Source organism: Anabrus simplex, chromosome 1, assembly GCF_040414725.1.
Source record: "Anabrus simplex isolate iqAnaSimp1 chromosome 1, ASM4041472v1, whole genome shotgun sequence".
Lineage (NCBI taxonomy): Eukaryota > Metazoa > Arthropoda > Insecta > Orthoptera > Tettigoniidae > Anabrus > Anabrus simplex.
The window spans coordinates 34,647,884-34,675,446 of NC_090265.1; the positions used below are offsets into that span (position 1 = coordinate 34,647,884).

The window sequence follows — 27,563 nt, forward strand, 5'->3', positions numbered from 1 at the left end:
CTTTGATGAATTAGGTTGGGAGCTTTAATTTTTGTTATGTCTTCCTTGTCCTGAACAGCCAGAGAGGACTAATATGTGAGAGGTTCTAATACGCAAGTAAATACAGTATTTATCAAATGGTGATTTTATTGGATAATGTGCACAGAATGAACCATAATAAAGCATGTATGTTAGTACTGTGGACCAGCACATGGAAATAAAAGCTCACAAAATTAGCCTATTCCATTCATCAATACATCTCAGCTGTTTTATCCTTGTGCCATAATTGTCATGTTATTTCTTACTGCTGGTCAGCTGAAGAAGTTTAGATGTTTCAAGAAAGAAAGTTATCCGTTTAAAAAAAATATAAAGTCAAAATAGTCTTTGAAGTAACAGTTCATATCACAATTTTATTGGTGGCAATGTTAAACAACAAAAATGTACAAAATTTTCTGCTTAAAGCATAAATCCTTGAGCAAGTCACATCTATACAAATTTTTACAAATATATAAATTTTTATTTACTGTTAAAATCAATTATTGTACATGAACACTTTAAAAATAGCTATTAATGTATAAACAATGAGAACGCAAGCCAGCTGCTGCTAAGATCTCTCTCCCAATGAACATTCAAAATTCAGATCTTCCCTCCATGAAACAGACTAAGGCACTACGATGCTACAATCTCGGTCTTGTTGGTGACCTGCAGAGGAACCGAGAACAGCTGCTCCCATGGCACTTGGATTGCTCGTACTACCGTTTGCACTGCACTGTCAGTTTGGAACACTACATCCCACAGTTCTTCCAGGCCAGCTGCTTCATCCAAGAACTGCAAGACCACTAGCAGCCCATTTAGCTCCTAAATAACAAAAGGGAACTTCAGCTTTACCATTTGCACATAAGGTAAAATAAAAGAATCCCAGATATATGAAGAATATTCAAGTAATAAAGTTATTGGGAGCAAAATAGAGAGAGTGGGCAAGAAGTCACTATATCTCTATGTGATAATTAGAACCTGGATTTCCAAGCAAATGCATGTTTTTAAATAAGCTTGTTATACTTCTCAAACTTAGCAAATATTCCTTTTTTGACTTAACGGTTCCAAATATTCGTACTTTTCCCTTGCATGTTTTGGCCCTCTAAGAGAAAATTCATGCATAATGCATATTTTGACGATTTTGGATTTAATAGTGAATACTGGGATGTTTATATTGCATAATATGACTTTTCTTCTGACTTTGGAGCATAGGCTATAAAATGTTAAGTTGCATGATAGTGTCCTTTATGAATGTTGGTTTGCAGAATTTGGGATCGTTTTTCCATGTTATATTTCTATTATTAACAGACGGAGAGAAACAGAATGTATTCCTGGCATCCTACCTGACAAAAAAGTTAGTACATATGCTAGAGATCCAATAATCCAATTAATCCAATTTTTGAATTTGCCATCAATGAACTTAATGCCGCTGATTAGGTGTAATATCACTTCATTGACGTTTTTTCCCAGTTTTAGGTAATTTTTTTTTTTAAAATGCTACTTGTTTGGGGCATCGACCTATAGAGATCTTTTGCCTCTACTTGCACTATGTGATATGAAGCTGCGTGTAATTGGAATGTAGGAAGCGTAGAGTGTTGAATGTGAGGAAAGGAACGTTAAGGACAACAAAAACACCCAGTCTCCAGGCCAGGGATATTAATCATTTACAACTAAAAACCCCTGACCCAGCCTGGAATCGAACCCGGGGCCGCCGGGTGACAGGCGGACGTGTTGCCCCCCCTACACCGTGGGGCCGGACAGTTTTAGGTCATAGACAGTTTTCCAGTAGATGATACTGCTCAACAAAAAGAATGTGCAGCAAGACTTAATGTATATACAGTAAAATCAAATTTTGGAAAATTGCCTGCTACGATAAAGTTGGAAGGTACAGGTCTACCCCTCGTTGAATCTTTAGCATTTATTGAAGACATTTAAATGTGTTTGCAATCATCGCATGGATGCTCGAGATAAGCTGAACAAAGTGCAAACGACCTCACTTTGTCGAAAATACCTTCATTTAAATATGTACTAACAGAAGAGCTTAAGTCAAGACAATTTGGAGAAATGAGTTTTTGTACAGTGTTTCAAAAGGCAATGAAAATGCGACCATGTTGAACTGAATTTTCATAGTGCATATTTTCCAGTTTACTTTGCATGTTTTTTCATGTGACAGTGCATGAATGCATGTATATTTTGAGATATTTTAGTGCATTGAAATCTGGACTCTAGTGATAATATACCTCTGTGTTTACAACGATAGCGATTGCACAACTAAGCACACGACATAGAGAATGTTGTGTTGAGTGGTTGTCGTTTAGTTGCAGTGTTACCATGGCTGTTATAAGCACATACCTGCCAACTTTCCCGTTTTAGGCACGAGACTCCCAATTTTCGACAGGTTTTCCCACCTCCCAATTATTCTATTATTTCTTCCAATTTTAGCTTATTTTTGTAGGTTGCACAGCCTAAATAATAAACTATTTGATTGTGAACTATCCTTAGCAGTCTTAAGGGAAGAGGATGTGACCATGCTGACCGAAACATGGGTGTCTGGACTCTAATGCTTGCAGTTCCTACTTCACAAAATAATTTCAATGGGAAACTTTAACCCAACACCCACAAAACTCATTAAAAAATGTGCTCCTTATCTGGTACAGCCTTTAACTTATCTCATCAATGAATCATTTTCTAGTGGTCAGTTTTCTAATCTCCTAAAAATAGCTAAAGTTATCGCAGGCTTTAAAAGTGGAAACTTACACGATTTACATAATTACAGACCAATATCAATACTTACTGTTATTTCAAAAATATTTGAATGTGCTATGGAAAATCGGCTTACTAAATTTTTAATCAAGTATAACTTGTTAAATAATGCACAACACGGGTTCAGAGCTGGCAGTCTGCTAATCACATTTTACACAGTTCGTTGTAAATGCTCTTGATAATGATGAAACTTTGATAGGACTATTTCTTGACCTTTTAAAGGCATTTGATATTGTTGATCATGGAATATTGTTGCACAAATTATATCAGACTGGAGTTAGAGGACTTGTTAACGACTGGTTTAGATCATACCTGGAAAAATGATCCCAGTTTGTTAAAATTACACATTGTAACAGTAAAGGGCATAATGAGACATATCAATCTCAGGTAAAAAACACAGACATAGGTATTCTGCAGGGTAGTATTTTGGGGCCTGTTCTTTTCTTGATCTATGTGAATGATCTTCCTCACAATAATCAAGTAGAAACTGCAGTTCTGTATGCTGATGATACAAACATAATTATTAATAATCCTGACCCTATGTCTATAGAAATTGAAGCAAATACAGTCCTGTCTAGGTTAGAATCATGGTTCAGGAAAAACAAATTAACATTGCACCTAAAAAAGACCCAATACATGGAATTCAAGGCATCTAACTACCATGACAAAATTGCAAAAAAAAAACACATCCTTATATTAAATGCAAATGCAATTGAAGCTATACTTACCACAAAATTTTTAGGTGTCCATATAAATGAAAAATTAAGATGGGATTGACATATTAAAAAAATAGGGAAGTCCCTGAGTTCTGTTTGTTTTGCCTTAAAGATTTTGTCAAATAGTTGTAGTGAAGAATATGTTAGAATAGCAAATTTTGGATATTTCCATTCAGTCATCACTTATGCTATTGGTCTCTGGGGCTGCTACAAATCAAATCTTGATTTTATTTTTCAAATACAGAAACGAGCTATCAAAATGATATCGAGATGTAACAGGTAGATCATTGCAGACCATTATTTAAGAGACTAAAGATACTCCCAGTACCAAGCATATACATCATGCAATGCATTCTACAACACGTAAAGAAAAGTAATGATCACTTCAGAAAGAATTTCGACAATCACAATTACCAGACGCAAACAAGAAATAATATTTTTATCGAGCACAAGAGTAAAACCATTGCCTTGAGACATGTAGACTCTGTTGGAATCAGATTGTACGGTATAATAACCTTCCAAATAAGATTAAAAGATATTAGTCCCATCAGTTCATTTACCACAGCTTTAAAAAATCTCCTGCTGAGTAGCTGCTTCTATAGTACAGAAGAATACATGATGAAGTGCTGGTAATGATGCTATTACTTATTAACTTGTTAAACGTTCTTAATATCTAATATATAGCCTTAAAAATATGTTAATGTCACACTGATTATGTACATATTATTAACATCACACTCATAGATTTTTATTTTGTCTTGTAAATATTGGTTATTAATATTATTTATTGTTTTAAAAAATTAAGATGTGCTGTCCTAACATTAAAGGTATTTGGTTATTTCTGTTTTTTCTTTTTCAAAATGTTCATTATTGTGCATATATTATTGTTAGTATTGTAACTGGCACTTCAGCGGCTACACCAAACAAGTTAAAGGGAGGAAAGTAAGTACAATTACACGGTATCTAAAACACTACACACACACAATAAAACATCTGATGAACTACGCGGAACTCCGCCGATAACAACACTGGTAAACATCAGTAGGGGCAACTTGATGATAATAAACCACAAAAGTGGAAAGGAAACTGAGAAACCTTACCAAGGGCCATGGAAGTGCAAAGGTTGCAGTTTTCCGAAAAGCCAACAGTGATCTGTTGTTTTCTAAATATTATTTACAAAATCGGCAATACAAATTAACTTCCGAAACAAATTCGCCAGTACACCAAATCTAGACACACACTACATAAGACATACACGTTCTTTGACAAATATAGTTTTAGATGTTCCTAAGCAAGAGCTTTGCCTTAAGTTCAAAGAGTTAAGCAAATACATCTCAGTACAAAACAAATTCCACAAATACAATATTGAAGGTAAGAGGAAGCACAAAATACTATTACATTTTAGAGTGATATCAAAACTTGCTTTTCACATCTGATCAAAAAAGTGGAGATTAGGATAAACTCCTGTGATACACCAACGAAAACTAAATGGAACTTAAAACCGGAAAGAAAGCAACAGCAACCGAGGAGATGTTCACAACGTCAAAAACTTTGGCAAGTATTAAGAAATCACTCGACAACTCCTATACTGTTGGCATATTTCCAAATATGTAATTGTACAGTCTATGGAAGCTAAATAAATGAATGAAAAGTGGTCTTCTCCCACTACATGAGTATCGCCTAACAACTCTTCACACATACTTTACAGTTTCCTAAATGGCCTTGGACTGAAACAATTTAATGCACAACCAACCCATGCATCCAACACCCTTGAATGCATGCTCTCGTCTTTAAAACTCAAAACAATAACCTTAGGCAGAAACCTCTTTCTTTGCGACCCCCAGTCTCTTGATACCCCACTCCTTCCACACCACCCCTCTTCAAAGCCTCACAGCAAGACATCCTTCTGCTTTACCTATATCTGGTGCTGTCCCCACTAGCCTGCTATTTGGATGCCCTAGAATGCCTTCCCCGGAGTCTGCCTGAAACAGTTGACTTGGAGTCGGCTGTTGATCTGTTGTATGACTGGCTGCCACAATGGGCTACTAACAGCAAATATCAACAATGGACATCACAAGAGACCAGACTGATACTAAATAATAAGATGAGAGCCTGAAACCTCTGCAAAGATTTCCAAAAAAACCCCACATACTCCCTCTCTCCCCTTTCAGTAACATTTGTAGCTTTGCAAGGTTAGGAGAGACTACAAGACTCACGCAAACTCAATCACCTAAAACGTCTGGAGTGATCCTAAGTGCTACTGGAGTCTCATCAAAACAAGGACAACCGAGAGGATTTCTGTCATAGTGAGGTATAATGATACAACAGCAGAGGGAGCTGAACACAAAGCTGGATATCTGCTACATAGACATTTAAAAAGGTTTTGATGTCCAATACTTTGAGTCACTTTTTCTTGTGAAAATTTAGATTTTATAATTCCACCTTTACAATACTGTAATTGTCTATATTACAAAGACTACATTAAATTACACTCGTGAAACATGTTTTGTCCTCTTATAGGACATCTTCAGTCACAAATACAAATACATAACATTAAAAATAAGGCGAGGACACATTAAAATAAGTAAATGCAAAGTCTTTGTATACTGTGACGCGGCGTGATAGCGTCTTGTCAATCTTCAATGTTAAAATGGTGCGGTGTGAACATGATATGAAGCATGAAGTCCAATTAAAATCATATGTTAAAACTGTTGTTCAAAACAACGAATTGTCAATTATAAAACTTCGTAAGTGGCTATGCAAATAAAATTATGGGCATATTGTACATAAAACAGTGCTCTGGTGATGCCACATTGTAATACATTTCTTGATTAGGAGGTGGAGTTATACTGATGCAAGTTGAACCTGATTGTGTGTTGACAATAGGGGCCTAAAAAGAAAAAGAAAATATGAATGAACTGAAGAATAAAATGCCGTTAAAATGTGATCTAAGTGCCCATCCCGTCACTCACCTCCTTGCCCGTCTTACATCGACCACTCCACCTCAAGTGCTAAGGCTAACTGAGTGACGTCCTCGAAGGTCGTTGATGACTGACTGTGAGGGGAGGTTGAGAGGAGTTTGACGTAAGGGGAGGTTGAGAGGAGTTTGACGTAAGGGGAGAGGCGTGAGGTGACGTATTACTCACGCGCCTTCGTGAAAAGAATTTACTGATTAACTCCTCTAAAAGTATATTGATATCCTCCGATATCTCATTAAGATTATAAATCGGGTTGCATTTTTGATCAATATTTATAAAGATGTTTTCTAAAATATTCAATAGATTTCCTTTCTTACATAAATGGAGAATTTGAAGGTCTTGTTGTATGCCCGTGAATGTATGATTGGTATCGTCCATATGAGAACCGAATGCTGAGAATCTGCCGTACTTTGACGCATTAACATGTTCATTATACCTTATGTTAAAATTGCGGCCTGTCTGTCCAATATAACTGGCGGAACACTGCTGGCACTTTGATTTGTAAACACCTGATTTCTGAAATTTGCTATTGCTGTTATTGATAATGTGCTGATTGAAGAAAAGATTAGTGTTGTTATTGGTTGTTTTAAAAGAAACTTTCATATTAAGTTTCTTGAAAACATTCGTGATTTTGTATATTTTACTGTGACTATAAGTAAAAAGGGCGTAACTATCTTCTTTCTTTTTGGTATCCTTGGTTAATGTGGAAAATGACTTTTTCTCAATTTTGCTAATAATTTTATCTACAAATTGCCTGTTGAAACCGTTTCTTTTTGCTATAAAATAAATAGTATCCAATTCATTTTTACGATCTGCTTCTGACATGGGTATATTATAAGCTCTATAAATCATATTGTAAAAGGAGGCCCTCTTATGTGCTGCCGGGTGTACGGAATTTTGTTTAATTACGTTTGCCGTTTGAGTAGGTTTCTTAAATATTTTAAACCTAAGTTTATTAGAGTCATTAATAATTGTAATGTCAAGAAAGTTTAATGCTTTATTATTTTCACTTTCAAAAGAAAATTTAATCTGTGAATCCATATTGTTTAATTGTTCTAATACCTCCTGTCCATTAGTAATGCTATGGTCAATTATTGTAAACGTATCATCTACGTATCTCAACCAGCTTATTATTCCTTTCATATTGTTAATTTTGCTATTTTCAAGAAAATCCATAAAAATTTCCGCCATAATTCCCGAAGCTGGGGCCCCCATAGGAAGACCTTCCTGTTTATATATTTGACCATTGAAAGGAAAGTAATTCTTAGCGACGACGAACTCCAAAATATTAATAAAATCACTTTTTCTTTTAAAGTAATCATAGTGACACAGAAGTGTTGGACATATGTGCAATGTACTGTTTTATATTAAGACTACGATAATCTTAAGAGAAAAAGTGACAAAAAAGTGTTGGACATATGTGCAAGAGACATCAATTTTAATGGACTCATGAGTAACCACAAACTATTTCATCAATGCTTCAACACATGCCAAAAGTGTTATATTAGGTGTTGGTGTTTTCAGGTTACATGTAATCTTCTTTTCCATTTATAATTTAAGGCTGAAGATGACCCAATACAAGGCTCTAAACTAGTCCCAATGTAATAACTAATATTAACATATTATATATAGTATTGAATAGGTAGACCTTCTCAGCCTTGTTGATAGTATGACAAATCTTACTCTGAATTGTATCTTTATCCTTGAAAGCAAGTACTTATTTTGTTGTTGTTGTTGTTGTAGATATTCCCACGTCATATTCAGTGGCTATTCTACTGAGATGATTTATGGAGCGTTGTAAGTCATCCTTGGTCAGGTGTCTGTTCATTGTGATACTACCGTGGGAGAAACGTCTCCAGTCTTTCATAAGGGCATTCATGTATATCTGATTACTTGTTGAAATATTAATTTATAATTCGAATTGAGTAAAATAATTCTCAGGTAACTGTAATTCAGCTCAATTACTTTTTCCATTACTGTTTATAACAGTACAGTATTATCTGAACAATTGATAGATATTCTCAATTTCTTCCTAAAGAAGAACTCTGCTGCAACTTGTCTCGAAGTAAACATATTCTTCAGCAGTTTACATTTTGACACTCACGATTTGTGAATACGTTTCATATGACTTAGTAGCCCAGTCTTGGTATGAAACATACGTCCACACAAATCACATGGAATGGCTGGGGGAAGGCAGGCTGAGTTTGAAGGAACTTCCGTGCTTGTCATTTAGCCCCTTCGTGTCTACATCGTTCCTCTTCAAACACAGCAACTGATGTAGAAACAGTGTGGCGCCAACAGCTACAGTTCCCAGGATTGAGTGTTAATTCCAGCACTTTTTATAGTATGCTTTAGCTGATCTCAAAGCGGCTCCATGATGTATTGTGCCATAGCCGAGTTCACCATACAGGAGTTGAAAAGGAAGCCCTATCCATCTGAGATGGTGGCCAATGAAGGTAACCTCAATGCTTATAGCATGTGCTTTCTCCCGAACTGCAAAGTTGGAGACACAGTCCTCCCATTTGAAGTTCAAGATGAATCTTTTTCCAGATGGAAGCACTCTAGCTTTTTGATATTCTCACAGTTAGGGGGTCAAGTTTCACAACAGTAAAGCAGTGTTGATATAACAACACAGTAAACCACGATCTTGGTATGTACTGTAAGGTCCTTATTCCTCAACAATAGCCCTATAGAGGTACAGATTTATCCAATTTACTTGGAATATAACAATAATGTATGAATTTTACGTGTTTTCTTTGCACTTACTCCTCTATTATGTAACTTTAATTTCTTAAAAGCTAATACACCCTCCTTTCTGTTTATACATTTCGTTAAACTATCTGGCATAGATTCCACAAGTTTTGAGTTCATCATCTTGATGCCATATTCCAACTTTGTTTCCATCATGAGTATTTTTGTGAATTTCCTTTTTGATAGTTGCTTTACGTCGCACTGACACAGATAGGTCTTATGGCGATGATGGGACAGGAAAATCCTAGGAATAGAAGGAAGCGACCATGGCCTTAATTAAGGTACAGCCCCAGCATTTGCCTGGTGTGAAAATGGGGAACCACGGAAAACAATCTTCTGGGCTGCCAACAGTGGGGTTCGAACCCACTATCTCCCGGATGCGAGCTCACAGCTGCACACTCCTAACCGCACGGCCAACTCGCCCGATACTTTTGTGAAAAAATCGAGGTTTGTGAGTCTCCTCTTTCAAACAGTCTACATGTTTTCTGTGAGATTAATAACAGGCAAGTTCTCAAGTATATCAAGCAGACAAATATTGTTACTACTGAAGAATTTCTTCACTCTCTCTTAAATTTGACAAAGCCGGGCTGAGTGGCTCAGAGGGTTGAAGTGCTGGATTTCTGACCCCAACTTGGCAGGTTCGATCCTGGCTCAGTCCGGTGGTATTTGAAGGTGCTCAAATATGTCAGCCTCATGTTGGTACATTTACTGGCACGTAAAAGAATTCCTGCAGGACTAAATTCCAGCACCTTGGGATCTCTGAAAACCGTAAAAAAGCAGTTAATGGGACGTAAAACCAATAACATTATTATTAAATTTGATAAGGAGCCAAGTATAGCTGAAAAATTCTGTCACCATTTGGAAACTACATATATTTCTGCAGCTCATGAAGAATTCTCCTTTCCAGTATTCCGAAGAACTTTTGATCGTGCCATCGACTGGCACAAAGGGTCTTGGGTTTTCATGAACGAAACATACCAATAATACAGTGTGTTTGCTTACAGGTGGGGCGGGAAGAAACCTCGCTAGCCATGGGCAGGCTTGAGAGGCGCCAGTCAAGGTCGAGAAGGTGGCAGTTGTACGCCAGCCAGCTGTGCAGCGCATATGTAACGTAGTGGTTAGAAATGCAATAGGCTAAATACCCGCTTGAACAGAGAGATTTTATGTACGATACATATGTAAGAGAGGTACATAGACAATTCGCAGTGAAATATCCGTGTGCTCCAATTCCGGGTAGAGAAACTGTTAGATGACTTGTTAACAGACTAAGGACAAGGGGATCGCTAAATGCTTCAATTCTTAAGCGAAAACGAAGGGTACTGACGGAGGATAAAATTGGTGAAATCAGTGCATCATTCAATCACTCTCCAAATCAATCTCTAAGAATGTTTCACAGGAAGTTAGTGTTTCAAAAACATCTGTCTTTACTGCCACTAGACTTCTAAAATTAAAACCATGTAGAGTGCATATCGTGCGTGAATTATGGCATAGAGACAATGAAAAACCAGTTCAGCTTTGTAATTAGACGTTATAAAGTACTGTGGATGGTAGTGTGGATTCTCATTTAATCATTTTTTCTGACGAGGCGTGGTTTCAACTACGAGGACATGTTGCCTCACAGAACAATCGGTATTGGAGTACACAAAATCCCCATTTCTCTCTTAATTCAAGAGGTTCCATTGCATGACAAAAGAAAAATCAACGCTTGGTATTGTGCCGTTTCACAGTTCTTTATAAGAGCTGTAGTAACAAAGATGGAGTCTCTGCGGTCAAATGTCAAGTAAAATGCATTTAACATCAGTACGGGCCGAATTGTAAGTCTTTTCGTCGGTCGGTTACGGTAATGGCCGCGTATAGAAGGCGCAGAAAAAAATGACAGATGGACATTATTTGAAACCATTATTCAAGAAAAAAAATGCTCATCATTTATTATATAATCTGACTTCGATGTGTTAAGAAGACGCAAGACTCGATTTAAAAGGGATTATCCAGCGGAGCTAATTACTAGGAACTGGAAGACGAAAATTAAATCGCGACTACACGCTAATCTGCGGAGATCAAGATTTAAATGCCGCGCGGGAGATTAAATACGTAAAAAGAAGAGATAAAGTATATCACAGTAGAACTACGTCACGCAGTGACGCAAGCCCTCGGTGAAATTTTCCCGATACCGTTTAACATTGAAAGACACCTACGGACCAGTGGTTGAATGCATTTAGACTAATAAAAGGATAGCGGAAAGAAATTTATTTTCAAATCAGAATATACATAACATCTGTCTTAGACGGTTTTGAACTATTTATTGGATCAACTGTACCCCAGTAAGACCTATGCAATCTGAGCAACGCAAGAGCTATATTAATTGGAAGATGTCAGCAATGAGTCAAATATTCTATCATTGTTCTGTTCCATACGCACGAGTCTTCACCATGGGTCTGTAAGGAAGCAAGGCGATGCTGCTTGGATCCTGACGAGGCGAGACGATGTTGGCTGTCCCGGATGACCAGTGATCAATGTTGAGAAGCTACGATGTACCCGACCACTTGTGGAGGAACCAGATGACGAGATCCTAGTCTCAGATGACCGGAGATGAGGAAACACCGAGACCATCTTGAGCAAAGCTAAGTCCATTATCCAAGTCGTTTTCGTAAGTAAGAGTATATTATTTCTTTTATTGCATGTTAATGTTTGCTTTGTGCGAAGACAGTGCGTAGATAAACGTCTAGCTGAGATGATTGGAAGTAGGTACTCATCCGTATGAAACGTCAATTCCATTTGTAGGCGTGGTCACCAAGTGATTTTCCGATCGCAATGTTTTCCAGTGATATGTGAGGAGAGATAGCTTGAGTTATTATTATTATTATCAGTGAAGTGTAAAGAGTGAAGTTGGCTTTAATACCTGCGTGTCATAAATTTAAGTAATGTCAAGCAGTTCGAGATCGTACATAGGATGTGTTTTATGAAGGAATATGGCAGTAGACTACTCCAAGTCCATGTTAAATTTGGCACTATGACTGTAGTAAGTAAAGTAGGCATTTTAGGAATGTCACGGCACGTTGATGTGCAAGTCAAGGTAATGATCTACGTATGATGAAGTGATAGAGTGGCTATATATGAAATATGAGTAGTAATTGACGCGTCATGGATATGATATTGAGTGGTTAATGATGTATGATGGTTGTATTTATTGTTTTCTTCGAGAGAGATAGTCATAGTTGTACGAAGTAAGACCTCGTGATTTCAAATGATGTTTCTGAGAGTGTCATTGAATTCTCGCCAATTCCATGCAATAATTCTGGATCCTACGCATTTTACCTAGCTCAGGATATGATCTCGAGACGTGCAGTGCAATGTTTTATCCGTATTAGCCTACCTAGAGAAGCATATAAGTATTCTAGATAAGATTTGAGCTTACACTGATTTACTTAGGATGATCTTGAAAACTCTCACGGTATATAACTCCATTTCTGGATAATTTCAACCTATAGGCCGATCACTGGTGACCTAGATTTTCAAAGGAGAATCATTTTTCTTTTGTCGGAGATAGTGTCATACGATTAAGTAGATTTTCCATTGGTAGTGTGTGTTATAATAACTCTGTATGACAAGCGTGGTGACGTTTCTTGCTACTTCGTACGCACGTAGTCTATGTCAATAAGCTAAGGTCATATTACCTTAAGTTCATAAATTAAATCTTGCGAGAATGTTACTTGTAGGGTGATTACGGCTTACAATGGACGTAGCTTAGCTCATGATGTGTAACACAAGGAAATATGAGCGTCTAAGAAACAACTAAGTAGGCATAAACGAATGTTTAAAATGTAAAACATATAAGAGTGTACTTGTCAAAACAATGCAAGAAGAGCTTTATAATAGCCTTAATGATAGTCTTAAAACTGCAGCCAGACAATCATTCAGTGAAAATTTAAGTAATGTGACAGTTTTTAGAGTAGGTATTAGGTGTTAATCAACAGGATCTAATGTGGATCCCAAGAATAATTGATTCAAACAACTCGAACTCCATTTCTTGACTGAGCATTAACTCAGAAATTCCACTAGCGTACCTTTATTTTCTCAAGAGTGTACCACTAGAAAGACTGTAAATAATAGTTAATAGGATTTTTATTTTATTCTTTGTGGATGCATCCTATATTCTTAATGTACTTAATTTAATGTTTATTTTCTTGCCAAGAAGGCACTTGTAAATACCATTATCTGCGTTCAATTTAATTTATTTGGTCATCACCCAGCTCTGTAGGTGAATTATATACAAAGGAAAACGTAGCTTTTTCAAGAATTTCCCAGATGTTACATGTAATTTATGCTAGTAATTGATGATTTAGGAGATTAATGAGTTTATGAAAGGAAGCATTTTAAGCCGAGAAGGCATTCATTTAGGTTGAAGTCGGAAGATGTGATTTCTCTAAAAGTTGTTGACGGACATGAATTATTAGGTTGACAATGAGTCACTCATTACAAGAGCTACTTTATTAGTAAAAATTTGAGACAATTCCTTGAATATTTGGTTTAATATTTAAATAAATATGGAATAGTGAAACCTAAACACTCTTTCTCTGGGTTCTTAGAATAAGAATTAGTTGTAAGACTGTAGTAGTAACAAGCGACGACAATTTCCATAAGAATTAATGAGAATGGTACCTAACTAGATACGAGCAAGAGACGTCTTTCTGCGTTAGTTAGAGACTACCGTTGATCGACCTGGACGTTTTTCTGTTACGGAACTCACACCCGTAGAACTTAGTTACCAGATTTATTGAAGTTAGAGCTAGTCAGGATCTCTTGTGTCCATGCCTGGACGCGGGAACGGCGCAGTATGTTATTACAATGTAGCGGATTATTCGTCCCCTTCTTTTTTTTTAAGGATACAATAAATGGAGAAAGATATCGCACTCTAATACACGTGCCATTTTTCCAAATGTTATCAGATGAGGAGAAATTTTATGGGTATTTCCAAAAAGATTCAGCAACAGCCCATACAGCTCATAAATCCATGAATGAATTAACTGAAGTGTTTGGAGAAAGGATCATTTCTCAGGGTTTATGGCCAACATGTGCTCCCGACCTCACAGTGTTTCGTATCGTATCGTATCGTATCGTATCGTATCGTATCGTATCGTATCGTATCGTATCGTATCGTATCGTATCGTATCGTATCACAGTGTGTGTTTACTATCTGCGGGGAACACTAAAAATAATGTTTATAGGAATAATCTGCACAACATAGACGTATTTAAGGAGAATATAACAACAGAAATTGGTAAAATTACTTAACAAGAACTTACCCATGTAAACTGTAATTTTATTAAACGATGTCAGAACTGCGTGGCAGCAGACGGACATCACTTCCAACATCGCCTATAACAAGGTAAGTACTGCGTAGACTAATTAATTAATGTGTCTTAGTAAAACTGTAATATAGACAGTGGAAGCATACAGACAGCTGATTCCCGCCCGACAGCATAGTGCCTGGCAAGCGATGCTTCGACCTTGACTGGCGCGTCTCAAGCCCACAAGTGGCTAGTGCCAGGCAAGCGAGGTTGTACCTGGGTCCACCCGTACGCGAACAAACTGTATCTTCTTCATAGGTTGTTTAAAAGGTCTGTTAGAAATGTGCTGAATTTGTTGTCTCATTATTTGCTCGACAGACATGTTGAACCCCCTGCTCCTACACTTCAAAGGTACTTTCAACACAGAAGTTTCCTGCATGTTTCTCTTGTTCGAAGGTGTTTCTTCAGAAGTTTGCAGGTTTTTCTTCCACCTGGATGAAAATTCATGATAAACATTAGTCATGTGCAGATTTACTCCCATGTCACCCAATGCATGAGTGAAGTCCATGTTGTGAGCCTGGGGTTTAATTTGCTTCTTCTGAGAACAAAGTGGTCATCAGTTGGCTTAGTTTTCTTTTTCCTGCAACAGTTTCCCTTTTTCTTGGGTGATACTGAGCTGATCTGTTTGTGCCACTGAATATTTACAGTGCATACACTGACACAAAATTTAGTAGCTTACTCTCTTGGGACATAAAAGTATTCTGCGATAATGCTACAACCACACTGCGTTTATTAGGATTCGTATCAACTGAAGACAGATAAGCTATTACCAATCTCAAACGTTAACCTCAAAATTCTTCAAAAGTACATGTTCATGTTTGTGGGTTACTGTAGTCATGTCCTAGTTCGTGAACCATGGGCAACGGCTGAGTGGCCTAATAAGTGGTTCTGAGAGTCGGGATACCAGTTGCTATGGAATGGGAGTGGGCATCTCGGACATATTCTGAGTCGTGGCCCTCCTTGTGCTCAGGCGGCTAGGACTATACAATTCACCGGTGGTCCATAACCCATTAGAGGAGAGATCCTCATTTGGACTATGTGCAAGTAGGGCAGCATTCTGCTTCATGAATTTACTGAGCTCAGAACAGTTTAAGCAAGCCTCGGACCTATGGGAGTAATGGAGTCCCACTCCCATTTGACAGGTGAGGGACTCCTTGGAAACAACTTGACGAACGAAATGGAATTCGATGGGCGGCTATCAATATTAATGGGGCTTATGGAAGAAGGAAGGTAGAACTGGCTGAGTCAGCAAAGAGGATGCATCTGGATGTGCTAGGAGTAAGTGATATTCGGGTAAGGAGAGATAATGAGGAAGAGAGAGGAGATTATAAAGTGTACTTGACGGGTGTTAGAAAGGGAAGGGCAGAGTCTGGGGTAGGGCTCTTTATCAGGAATACCATTGCACGCAACATACTTTCTGTTAGGCACGTAAATGAGCGAATGATGTGGGTAGATTTGTCAGTGGGAGGAATTAGGACAAGAATTGTGTCCGTGTATTCACCATGTGAGGGTGCAGATGAGGATGAAGTTGACAAGTTTTATGAAGCATTGAGTGACATCGTGGTCAGGGTCAACAGCAAGGATAGAATAGTGCTAATGGGCGATTTCAATGCGAGAGTTGGGAATAGAACTGAAGGATATAAAAGGGTGATTGGTAAATGTGGGGATGATATGGAAGCTAATGGGAAGGGGAAGCGTTTGCTGGACTTCTGTGCTAGTATGGGTTTAACTGTTACGAATACATTCTTCAAGCATAAGGCTATTCACCGCTACACATGGGAGGCTAGGGGTACCAGATCCATAATAGACTATATCTTAACAGACTTTGAATTCAGGAAATCTGTTAGGAATGTACGAGTTTTTTGTGGATTTTTCGATTATACAGACCACCATCTGATCTGTAGTGAACTAAGTATCTCTAGGCGTAGGGTAGAGAAAGTGAAATCTGTCTGCAAACGAATAAGGGTAGAAAATCTCCAGGATGAGGAAATTAGACAGAAGTACATGGATATGATTAGTGAGAAGTTTCGAACAGTAGACAGTAAGCAGGTTCAGGATATAGAAAGTGAATGGGTGGCATACAGGGATGCTGTAGTAGAAACAGCAAGGGAATGCCTAGGAACAACTGCAAGTAAAGATGGGAAAAGGCGAACATCTTGGTGGAATGATGAAGTGAGAGCAGCCTGTAAACGTAAAAAGAAGGCTTATCAGAAATGGTTTCAAACAAGGGCCGAGGCAGACAGGGATCGGTACGTAGATGAAAGAAACAGAGCGAAACAAATAGTTGTTGAATCCAAAAAGAAGTCATGGGAAGATTTTGGTAATAACCTGGAAAGGCTAGGTCAAGCAGCAGGGAAACCTTTCTGGACAGTAATAAAGAATCTTAGGAAGGGAGGGAAAAAGGAAATGAACAGTGTTTTGAGTAATTCAGGTGAACTCATAATAGATCCCAGGGAATCACTGGAGAGGTGGAGGGAATATTTTGAACATCTTCTCAATGTAAAAGGAAATCATCATGGTGGTGTTGCAAACAGCCAAGCTCACGGGGAGGAGGAAAATGATGTTGGTGAAATTATGCTGGAGGAAGTGGAAAGGATAGTAAATAAACTCCATTGTCATAGGGCAGCAGGGACAGATGAAATTAGACCTGAAATGGTGAAGTATAGTGGGAAGGCAGGGATGAAATGGCTTCATGGAGCAGCAAAATTAGTGTGGAGTGTTGGTAAGGTACCTTCAGATTGGACAAAAGCAGTAATTGCACATATCTATAAGCAAGGGAACAGGAAGGATTGCAACAACTATCAAGGCATCTCATTGATTAGTATACCAGGCAAAGTATTCACTGGCATCTTGGAAGGAAGGGTGCGATCAGTCATTGAGAGGAAGTTGGATGAAAACCAGTGTGGTTTCAGACCACAGAGAGGCTGTCAGGATCAGATTTTCAGTATGCGCCAGGTAATTGAAAAATGCTACGAGAGGAATAGGCAGTTGTGTTTATGTTTCGTAGATATAGAGAAAGCATATGACAGGGTACCGAGGGAAAAGATGTTCGCCATACTGGGGGACTATGGAATTAAAGGTAGATTATTAAAATCAATCAAAGGCATTTATGTTGACAATTGGGCTTCAGTGAGAATTGATGGTACAATGAGTTCTTGGTTCAGGGTACTTACAGGGGTTAGACAAGGCTGTAATCTTTCACCTTTGCTGTTCGTAGTTTACATGGATCATCTGCTGAAAGGTATAAAATGGCAGGGAGGGATTCAGTTAGGTGGAAATGTAGTAAGCTGTCTGGCCTATGCTGACGACTTGGTCTTAATGGCAGACTGTGCCGAAAGCCTGCAGTCTAATATCTTGGAACTTGAAAATAGGTGCAATGAGTATGGTATGAAAATTAGCCTCTCGAAGACTAAATTGATGTCACTAGGTAAGAAATTCAACAGAATTGAATGTCAGATTGGTGATACAAAGCTAGAACAGGTCGATAATTTCAAGTATTTAGGTTGTGTGTTCTCCCAGGATGGTAATATAGTAAGTGAGATTGAATCAAGGTGTCGTAAAGCTAATGCAGTGAGCTCGCAGCTGCAATCAGCAGTATTCTGTAAGAAGGAAGTCAGCTCCCAGATGAAACTATCTTTACATCGGTCTGTTTTCAGACCAACTTTGCTTTACGGGAGCGAAAGCTGAGTGGACTCAGGATATCTTATTCATAAGTTAGAAGTAACAGACATGAAAGTAGCAAGAATGATTGTTGGTACAAACAGGTGGGAACAATGGCAGGAGGGTACTCGGAATGAGGATATAAAGGCTAATTTAGGAATGAACTCGATGGATGAAGCTGTACGCATAAACCGGCTTCGGTGGTGGGGTCATGTGAGGCGAATGGAGGAGGATAGATTACCTAGGAGAATAATGGACTCTGTTATGGAGGGTAAGAGAAGTAGAGGGAGACCAAGACAACGATAGTTAGACTCGGTTTGTAACGATTTAAAGATAAGAGGTATAGAACTAAATGAGGCCACAACACTAGTTGCAAATCCAGGATTGTGGCGACGTTTAGTAAATTCTCAGAGGCTTGCAGACTGAACGCTGAAAGGCATAACAGTCTATAATGATAATGTATGTATGTATGTATGTATGTATGTATGTATGTATGTATGTATGTATGTATGTATGTATGTATGTATGTATGTATGTATGTATGTATGTATGTATGTACAACCTATCCAAATAAATCACATAGAGCAATTACTATTTAAACAAAGAACAAACAATGGATAGAAAATGTGGAATCTAAGAATGAGCAATGAGTAGCACAATTTTTCCAACCAATGGAATAAGAAAGAAACCTTTATCATCATCATCATCCTAAACCATCTCCAGTTTCTTGGGTGTGGTATATGAGCCTCCTCCATCTCATCCTGTCCTTGTACCATTCTTCCTCCACCAACTTGTCCCAATCATGACCTATCAGCAGTACATCGTTCTTAACTAAATCTATCCATTTCCTTCGTGGCCTTCCCACGGGTCGTCTTCCTTCTAAGAAAGAAGTGTTAGCAGATATGCGTGGTTGTGTTTTGTTTCACTGTCGAAAGGTGCTTCATGCAAGTTGTCTTGAACAACTTCTCCGTTAGTAGAGTCCTATGCTTGGTTGGGTCTTGGGCTCATATCTAACTATTCTATTAGTACTTCCTCCCCTATTGGCATGGTTACTGTATGGATGTTGTGTGGTTTAACTATTCCAAGAAAGACAAGTAAGAAAATGTAAAATATATCTGTAAAAGGAAATGCAGGCATCTTGTATAAATTTTGTTTAACTGTTTCATGTTTCAACTATGGAGTGTCCAGTTCCGTCCCTTTCATTTACGTGAGCTGTGTGAATTTCGGTGCTTACGTATGGCGATTTTCATCTTACCGGTAAAGTTGCTGTATAAGCTGCCTCCCTGTTTGGTGGTTCGGTGTAAGCTGTAACATATTCTCTTGTGTATCCCGGCTATTAGGTGAGTTTTGCATTTATTATTATTAATGACTGGCTGAAAATGATAGTAGTTGAATTTGAAATTTATGAACGACTTGTCGTTGAGTACTGACCGATTGGATCAGGGCCAGAAGTGTACCATAGTTCGTAGTGTGTTCTGTGTTTCGGTGCTGGTAATCTACCCTTGTGTTTTACTGCCTACTGGTGTATTTGAAAACCATCTCAGTGTGCGAATTCGTTCTATTTTTGTCGAGTTATTGGATTTGAGAATTTACGTTGCGTGTGAAGTTATGTGATCAACTTAATTATGATTGGTGTTCAGTACTCTGGGAAAATATTACAGTAGAATTCTATTATAGCAAGAATTCATAATAGCGAAAAATTTACTCGCTATAACGGATTGTCGTTATATCCAACTTTTGTATAAATGTCGGAAAACCCTTCATGCACTTTAAAATGGGTATGAAACGGCAATCAGTTTGTTAAAAATTGCGTTTCCGCAGATGATATCCACACTACGGCTTACTTGTTTGTTATTTTTCGTAATCCGATACTATGTGAAAGTGTATGTTTAATTTCATTCTGAAAAAATATAGTTCTGTATTTCTCCAAATTCAAGATGAACCCCACTTTTTCCTTCAAAAATTTAAATCAGGCTCAAAAAGAAGTTTGTAAAATCATATGAATGCCTTGTTGTACAGTAGGCCTACGGAATTTTTAGACTATTTTTAGATGCCGAACATTGACTTTTGCACGCCGTATTTCTTTCTTCTTTTTTTTTTTTGCGGCTGCACAATTATTCTTTATTTCCGCGGCTTTAAGGACCATTAACTTAACATTGGTATCATAATACCGAAGAGAACTCGTTGAAAATTTTCCGGCAATACCTATTCCATGCGTCTCTACAATACAACAATCCATCAGGAAATTATTCTTGCTGTCCATAAAACTGTTACTTTTACGCAGCGTCAGATACAACCGGCTACCGTTACACATACCTGTCGCTTGTCGAGTTCAGCCAAATTCAGCGGCTAGCGATGTAAAGGCCTAATCGCAAACGTTGAAAGTCAACGAACGAGTTTATTGCGCCACGGTATGGCCATTCCGCCCTTGCGTTTTTCGTGCAAATACCTCACAATTTCATCTTTGACTTCTTTAAAGGTCCTTGTTGCGGACCACCGAATGCATTTTTTGTACAGTACGCATTTTTTTTTTAGCTCTTTGTCTTCACGCTAACGCCAAACATTGGCTTTAGTTAGGCCTATGCCATATTTTCTTGCGGCTGCACAATTATTCTACATTTCTGAGTGTTTAATAAACATTAACTTAAAATTGGCATCATATTATCGACTAGAACCCGTTGAAAATTTGCCAGCAATACCTTTTCCATGTATCTTTACAATACGACTATCCATCACGAAAAAATTCCTGCTGTCTATAAACCTTAATTTTACTAAGCGTCAAGTACAATAGACGCGTTATGACTCTGCCACTGAGTAGCCATGGCCTTTCTAAGAATTCGAAGGCTCGCATGTTTTGATGCCATTCTGCAGATTTGAGAAACACCCAGCCACTGTACAACCAGTTGTCGTGGCTAGCGATGTGTAGTAAAGAGGCGGTCGTTTATTGTCAACGAGTTCTGTACACGTGTGAAAAGAAGCAGCGTGGTTACCGTGGTATTTGCCAGTGGTATCCATTAACTTACTGTTAGGCCGCGAATGCAACAACCCTTAAGTTTTCGCATGAGATTCTGAGAAAAAAAAAAGTCTTGGATTCGGAGAAATACGGTATCACTCCAGAGATTTCTGTGGCAAACACCTCAGCTTTCTTCTTCAAACAGCGTCATCTAACCTAACCGTATATGTAGCCTATCATGAAAACATATTTGAAACACATGTAGAGAAATAACCTCCTTGCAAAAAATTTACATGTAAATAGCCGTAACTAGACGTGAGAAGATATGAAATATCCTCTGAAATCAGTGATGTACTCTGCCATATCTTGGAGGTGTAGCACATTCTTAGTTAATTTCCGTATATAACATTAAAATTAAGATATCGTTTATTCAGTCTTTATTTTTAACGAGATAGCAACTGCTATCGGCCACGTTATTTACGCATTTAGTACGAAAACGTGTTATCTTCTTTAATTTTGAATCTTCTTTAGAGAACAGCAGTCGATCTGTATTACTAATCAACTCCAACATCGCCTTTGAATGTCAACGAGAGAGCTCGCAAATGCACAAATTGAGAAAACTATACCGTACTGAAGATGATCGATCGCATTTTGTTGCAAACGTTTCAGTTTTCTTATTGAAACAGCGTCACATATCCTAACTTAACCGTACTATACATGTGATGAAAACACACTTCAAGCGCCAGTAGAGAAATTATACCTTTCTCGCTATAAATTTTCATAATAGCCTTACTGTAATTTAACCAGACGCGACAAAATATAAACTAACCACTGAAATCAATTAAGCACTCTGCCATATCTCGAGGTGTATACCATTCTTACTTAATTGCAGTATTTAGCCTCAAAATTAAGCGGTCGTTTAGTCAGCTTTAATTTTTAACAAGTTAACAACCGTTATCGGACAAGTTATTTACGCATTTATTGCGAAAATATGTTCTCTTTCATTTCGAATTTTCTTTACGGAACAGCTGTCGACGGATATTACTAATCGACTCCGACATCGACGGAGAAATCGCTAGTGCACATAGCGAGGAAACTATGCTGAAGGTAATCGATCGCATATAACATCATCGCTGGGGTGCATAAATATCGGTAACGGAAAAAATCGCACGTAATAATGGATGCGCCAGTGATAGGATTCTTGCTGTAACCGAAGGACGATACACAGTTTAATATAGGAATTTTGAAGGGACAGAAAAAAAGTTGTTGCTATAACGGAGTTCTCGTTATGTGCCGTACTCGCTATAGCGGACTTCTACTGTATTATATTATCTGTCCTGGTGTTTGATATTGGTTTCCAGTCTTGTTGTTGTTATTATTATTGTTTGGCATTATACTAGGGCAGTGTGCGTACTATTAATTATGAGAACCTGCTGTAATTAATATTGTCTACGGCGTTGGTACTGGCGTGTGATCCTGATCCGTACTTGATCTAATCTATGGCATATCCACCCTGTGTCTATTTCTGCACATGTGTTCTGATTAAATCACACAGGACTGTAGTCTAAATCCACCTACATGAAACTGATTTCTTTATTTCTATTATTGTGGGTGAAGAGAGAAGAAACTTCATACAAGGATTTTGGTAAGCTACTTACCACTTCAATGAGATCATTCATTTTCTGAGCCCTGTGAGCAATCAAGGACTTGGCTGAGGTGTTAGGAAAGAGCCAGTGCAAGTCATCCTGGGTCACAATCAGATCACTCGCAGTCACTATCATAGCTCCCATGCCCAGCTTTGACACTAGAAGAAAACAAAATAAAGAATAAGTACTTATCACATACTTTCAACTCCCATCTCAAACATTGTGGTCCAGTCACTGGTCCGAGTGTCTCAGACTGTGTAGCATTGGATTTCTAAGCCCAAGTTGGTGGTGCTTATTACAGGCCTGCATAAACTGGTCTTGCCACAGAGTATACCATGATCACTTAAGAACACCACCACATAGATAACAGATCACAGTCATATGCAATGGTTCAAATTGCACAACTAACATGGACAAATACATACAGATATGTTTTTCCTCTTGCTTAAAAATTAGTGGAGTTAGTTCATTATAAGAGACCAATTCCTAAGACTTTTGGCCCATTTTTACAGTTTCATTTATATATTTACGGTATTTACTTTCAGTGCAAAATTTAAAGTTTTCCTTATGTGGTTCTAGTTGCAATCACCATCAAATATTTAAGCCATTAAAAAAACAGTGCTGGTGGTATTATTAAAATCAATTAATATTAATAATGTGGTACCAGTTAAGTAACAATATAGATTGTGTCCATAGAATTTGCTATTCCTAACATGTTACTCTATGTTAAAATGGTGGGAGGGGGATCTGTTCTAAATTATTTAAATAATGCACTTCTTGTATTCTCACGACCTTAACAAAATAAGTTTTGCACAGAATTATTTAGAATTGTCTTTTAATCTTTTGTATAATTATATAATTTATAATTTGTGTACTTTATCATAATAGGCAAGTCCATGATTATACAAAATATAAATAAATGTTAAATAATGACTAGTGTATAATTTAAAAAATTAAAAACTGAAACAAAACACATGTTGCTATAGCTCTAATGGACCTTGGCCTACTCAGCGAGCGCTCCTCAGCCTGAAGACCTGCAGAATGCGTGGTTGGCGCGAAGAAACCTCTCAGCCGTTACTCTTGGCTTTCTAGTCTGGGGCTGCTACCTCACTGTCAGATAGCTTCTTAATTGTTCTTTCATATGCTGAATGGAGCCAGTCCTCAGAGCAGTGTAAAAATCCCTAATCTGGCCGGGAACTGAATCCAGGAACCACCGGATAAGAGGAGGTGCACTATTTCTAGACCAAGTCTTCTATGTCGCAACAAAAGTCCCGCTCATTTCATTCCCACGTACCAGCCCGTACTCGCTTTGATTGTGGAAGCTGCTACTTCAACTCCAGTGCCTTCAATCATATTATGCAAGTTTAACTGACATCGATGCCATTCATTTATAACCATTAATTTAAAGTTCGCATCATTACATCTATTCCTTAATCTGTGATTTAACATTATGTAAAATTTGAAATTTTTCTCGGTGGACCAAAAATACACTTTTGCTCTCCAGCATTTCAGTAGCAATATTCCATCAAGAATTCAACTGAGAAATAAAAAATATGTAAGAAAAAAAAAAAAAAAGTTGACAATGATCGGGAAATGTGTCTGCTGACTAGTGTATAATTTTGTGATCTTTATGGGCTGAGAAAGTGTGGGAAGAGGGAAACAGAGTGAGACGTATTAAATGACAATTCTGGATTACAAGTTCATAAAATTTGCAGTTCTCTCTCTACTGTTTCCCTACTGGAGATGAGTAAGTAAACTGTTTCTTATTGTCACCATAAAACCTATCTGTGTTGGCGCAATGTAAAGCAAATTGTAAAAAAATAAAAAATCTTAACTGAATGGTAATAGTAACAATGGACCTGTAAACTGTGTCAGTTCAAGCTGTTGATACTCCCTCGCAAAATTTCCTGCATTCATGTATTTTCCAATTCCATTACCTAATTTGTTGGTTTGTATCAATATTCTCTTTGCATTTACAAGGGAGAGTGAATGATAAGCAACCGGTAAACTAAAGAAAATACACTTCCTTGTATATGACAGTACAATCAAATAAGTATCATTTATAACACAATACATGTCTCATTCAGAGGCTGTTGAGTGATTTGTAACCAGAGGGGACTTGATGGTTACTTAACATAATCAATTTCTATACATTTCTATAATTTCTATACATATGGACACCCATTCAACTCATTTGACGTGACGTGCACACGAGAATTGGCCAGGTCTTAAACTCAAATGACGAGACATTCATGCACCGCACAGCGCGGTATGTACTACCTTATATTATGATCACCCTTCTATGAATAGAACAGGAATGCGGCTTGTTTACAGCTCTTCTTTTAAGAATTTGCAGCGTTATTTATTGCCTAATTGTGGACTCTGAAAGCACAAACATTTCATTAGGTGTCAGTCATTCTCCTACCCGTGGCTCCGAGCATAGTATAAGCAATGCTATTGCTGAGTTAATTGAAAGTGTTTTAGACTTGGATGACAGTGATAACATGCATTGCATGTAAGCTTTGGGAAAGCATTCTTTCTGATTATATTAGACATGTTTGCGAAATTAATAACTGGTTTGACAGAAGGCAGTCTGGGTTTAGGAAAGGTTATTCCACTGAAGCTCAGCTTGTAGGATTTACTTGTTGATGCTTGTTGTTTTAAGGGGCCTAACATCGAAGGTCATCGGCCCCATATCCTGGATTCAGGAGGACAAATACCGTATTGCGATTGACCTATCTAAGGCATTTCATAGGGTAGATCATGGAAGACTCCTGGCAAAAATGAGTGATATTGGACTACAAAAAAGAGTGGCTGAATGGGTGGCTATATTTCTAGAAAATAGAACTCAGAGAATTAGAGTAGGCGAAGCTTTGTCTGACCCTGTAATAATTAAGAGGGGAATTCCTCAAGGCAGTATTATTGGACCTTTGTTTTCTTATCTATATCAATGATATGTGTAAAGAAGTGGAATCAGAGATAAGGCTGTTTGCAGATGATGTTATTTTGTACAGAATAATAAATAAGTTACAAGATTGTGAGCTACTGCAAAATGACCTCGATAATGTTGTGAAATGGACAGTAGGCAATGGTATGATGATAAACGGGGATGAAAGTCAGGTTGTGAGTTTCACAAATAGGAAAAGTCCTCCCAGATTTAATTACTGCGTTGATGGGGAAGTTCCCTTTGGGGATCATTGTAAATACCTAGGTATTAATATAAGAAAAGATCTTCATTGGGGTAATCACATAAATATGATTGTAAATAAAGGGTACAGATCTCTGCACATGGTTATGAGGGTATTTAGGGGTTGTAGTAAGGATGTAAAGGAGAGAGCATACTTGTCTCTGGTGAGACCCCAACTAGAGTATGGTTCTAGTGTATGGGACCCTCACCAGGATTACTTAATTGAAGAACTGGAAAAAATCTAAAGAAAAGCAGCTCGATTTGTTCTGGGTGATTTCCGACAAAAGAGTAGCGTTACAAAAATGTTGAAAAGTTTGGGCTGGGAAGACTTGGGAGAAAGGAGACGAGCTGCTCGACTAAGTGGTATGTTCCGAGCTGTCAGTGGAGAGATGGCGTGGGAGGACATCAGTAGACGAATAAGTTTGAGTGGTGTCTTTGAAAGTAGGAAGGATCACAATATGAAGATAAAGTTGGAATTCAAGAGGACATCATCATCATCATCATCATCATTTCCCTTTATCCAGCTGTAGCCGGGTAGGGGCAAATATGGTTCCTCTCCACTTTCTTCGGTCTTTCCACCACTCCTCCTCCAACACTGTGTCCCAGTCCAGGTTTCTTTCTATAATGCTGCGTTGGATGGTATCCTTCCATCTCAATCGTGGTCGTCCACGGCCTCTCCTTCCTTGGATTTGCATTTCCATCACCCTTTTTGGCATTCTTTCGTCGCTCATTCGCTTTATGTGCCCAAACCATCTTAGTCGGCTCTTCTCTATTCTATCATTCATTTTTTCCACTCCAATTTCTTCCCGGATTTTCTCATTCCTTATTTTGTCTCGGCAAATATTTGTTTATAGGAAGGGGATTGGAATAACTTACCAAGGGAAATGTTCAATAATTTTCCAATTTCTTTGCGATCATTTAAGAAAAGGCTAGGAAAACAACAGATAGGGAATCTGCCACCTGGGCGACTGCCCTAAATGCAGATCAGTAGTGATTGGGTGCGGGTTAGTAACAGAGATAACAAACCAATTATTCATCACTCTGCAGGCTCTCCAGAGGTATCAGGAGAAGTGAGAGATAAATGTTTAAATAATTCTATATTGTAGTTGTCTGTATTCTTGAAGGTTATGGACCAGTAATTTCCCAGATTGTTGGGGAAACAAATATTTACACTATGGAATAATATTCTGACCCACATGGAAAAACATGGTGAAAAGTGGTTTGACACTAATGAGGATGAAATTAAGGCCTATTTTACCCTCTGCATTCTGAAGTACCAGGTTCGTAAGCCTCACATCCAATTATACTGAGCAAAGACAAATGTACTGAGACCTCAATTTTTTCATATAGCCGAATGTTTCGAGATTTACCACAAAAATCTTTGTTCTAACATCATTGTTGAGTACTATTATTTTGAATGCTTCACTGAAAACTGTGCGTGAAAATTCTGGTTGCCGTTCCATTTACAGCATTTCTTTCTGAGCGATGCACAGTAGTTCTGAGTATGATTTAAATCTGATATCTAAGCAAGCGCACGGGACCATTA

The 27,563-nt window shown here is 37.9% G+C and overlaps 1 protein-coding gene across 2 annotated transcripts in view; it reads right to left on the reverse strand.

Moving 5' to 3' along the window:
- Positions 1-369: 369 nt before the first annotated feature.
- Positions 370-27,563, reverse strand: part of LOC136883729 (serine/threonine-protein kinase 11-interacting protein) — a 252,167-nt gene continuing 224,973 nt past the window's right edge. For both annotated transcript variants that reach the window (XM_067155993.2, XM_067155992.2), the window contains 2 exons: positions 22,843-22,988; positions 370-837 (listed from right to left, as the gene is read on the reverse strand). In XM_067155993.2, coding sequence (XP_067012094.2) covers positions 649-837; positions 22,843-22,988 — 335 coding nt within the window. In that variant the 3' untranslated portion in view covers positions 370-648. The remainder of the gene's footprint in view (positions 838-22,842; positions 22,989-27,563) is intronic.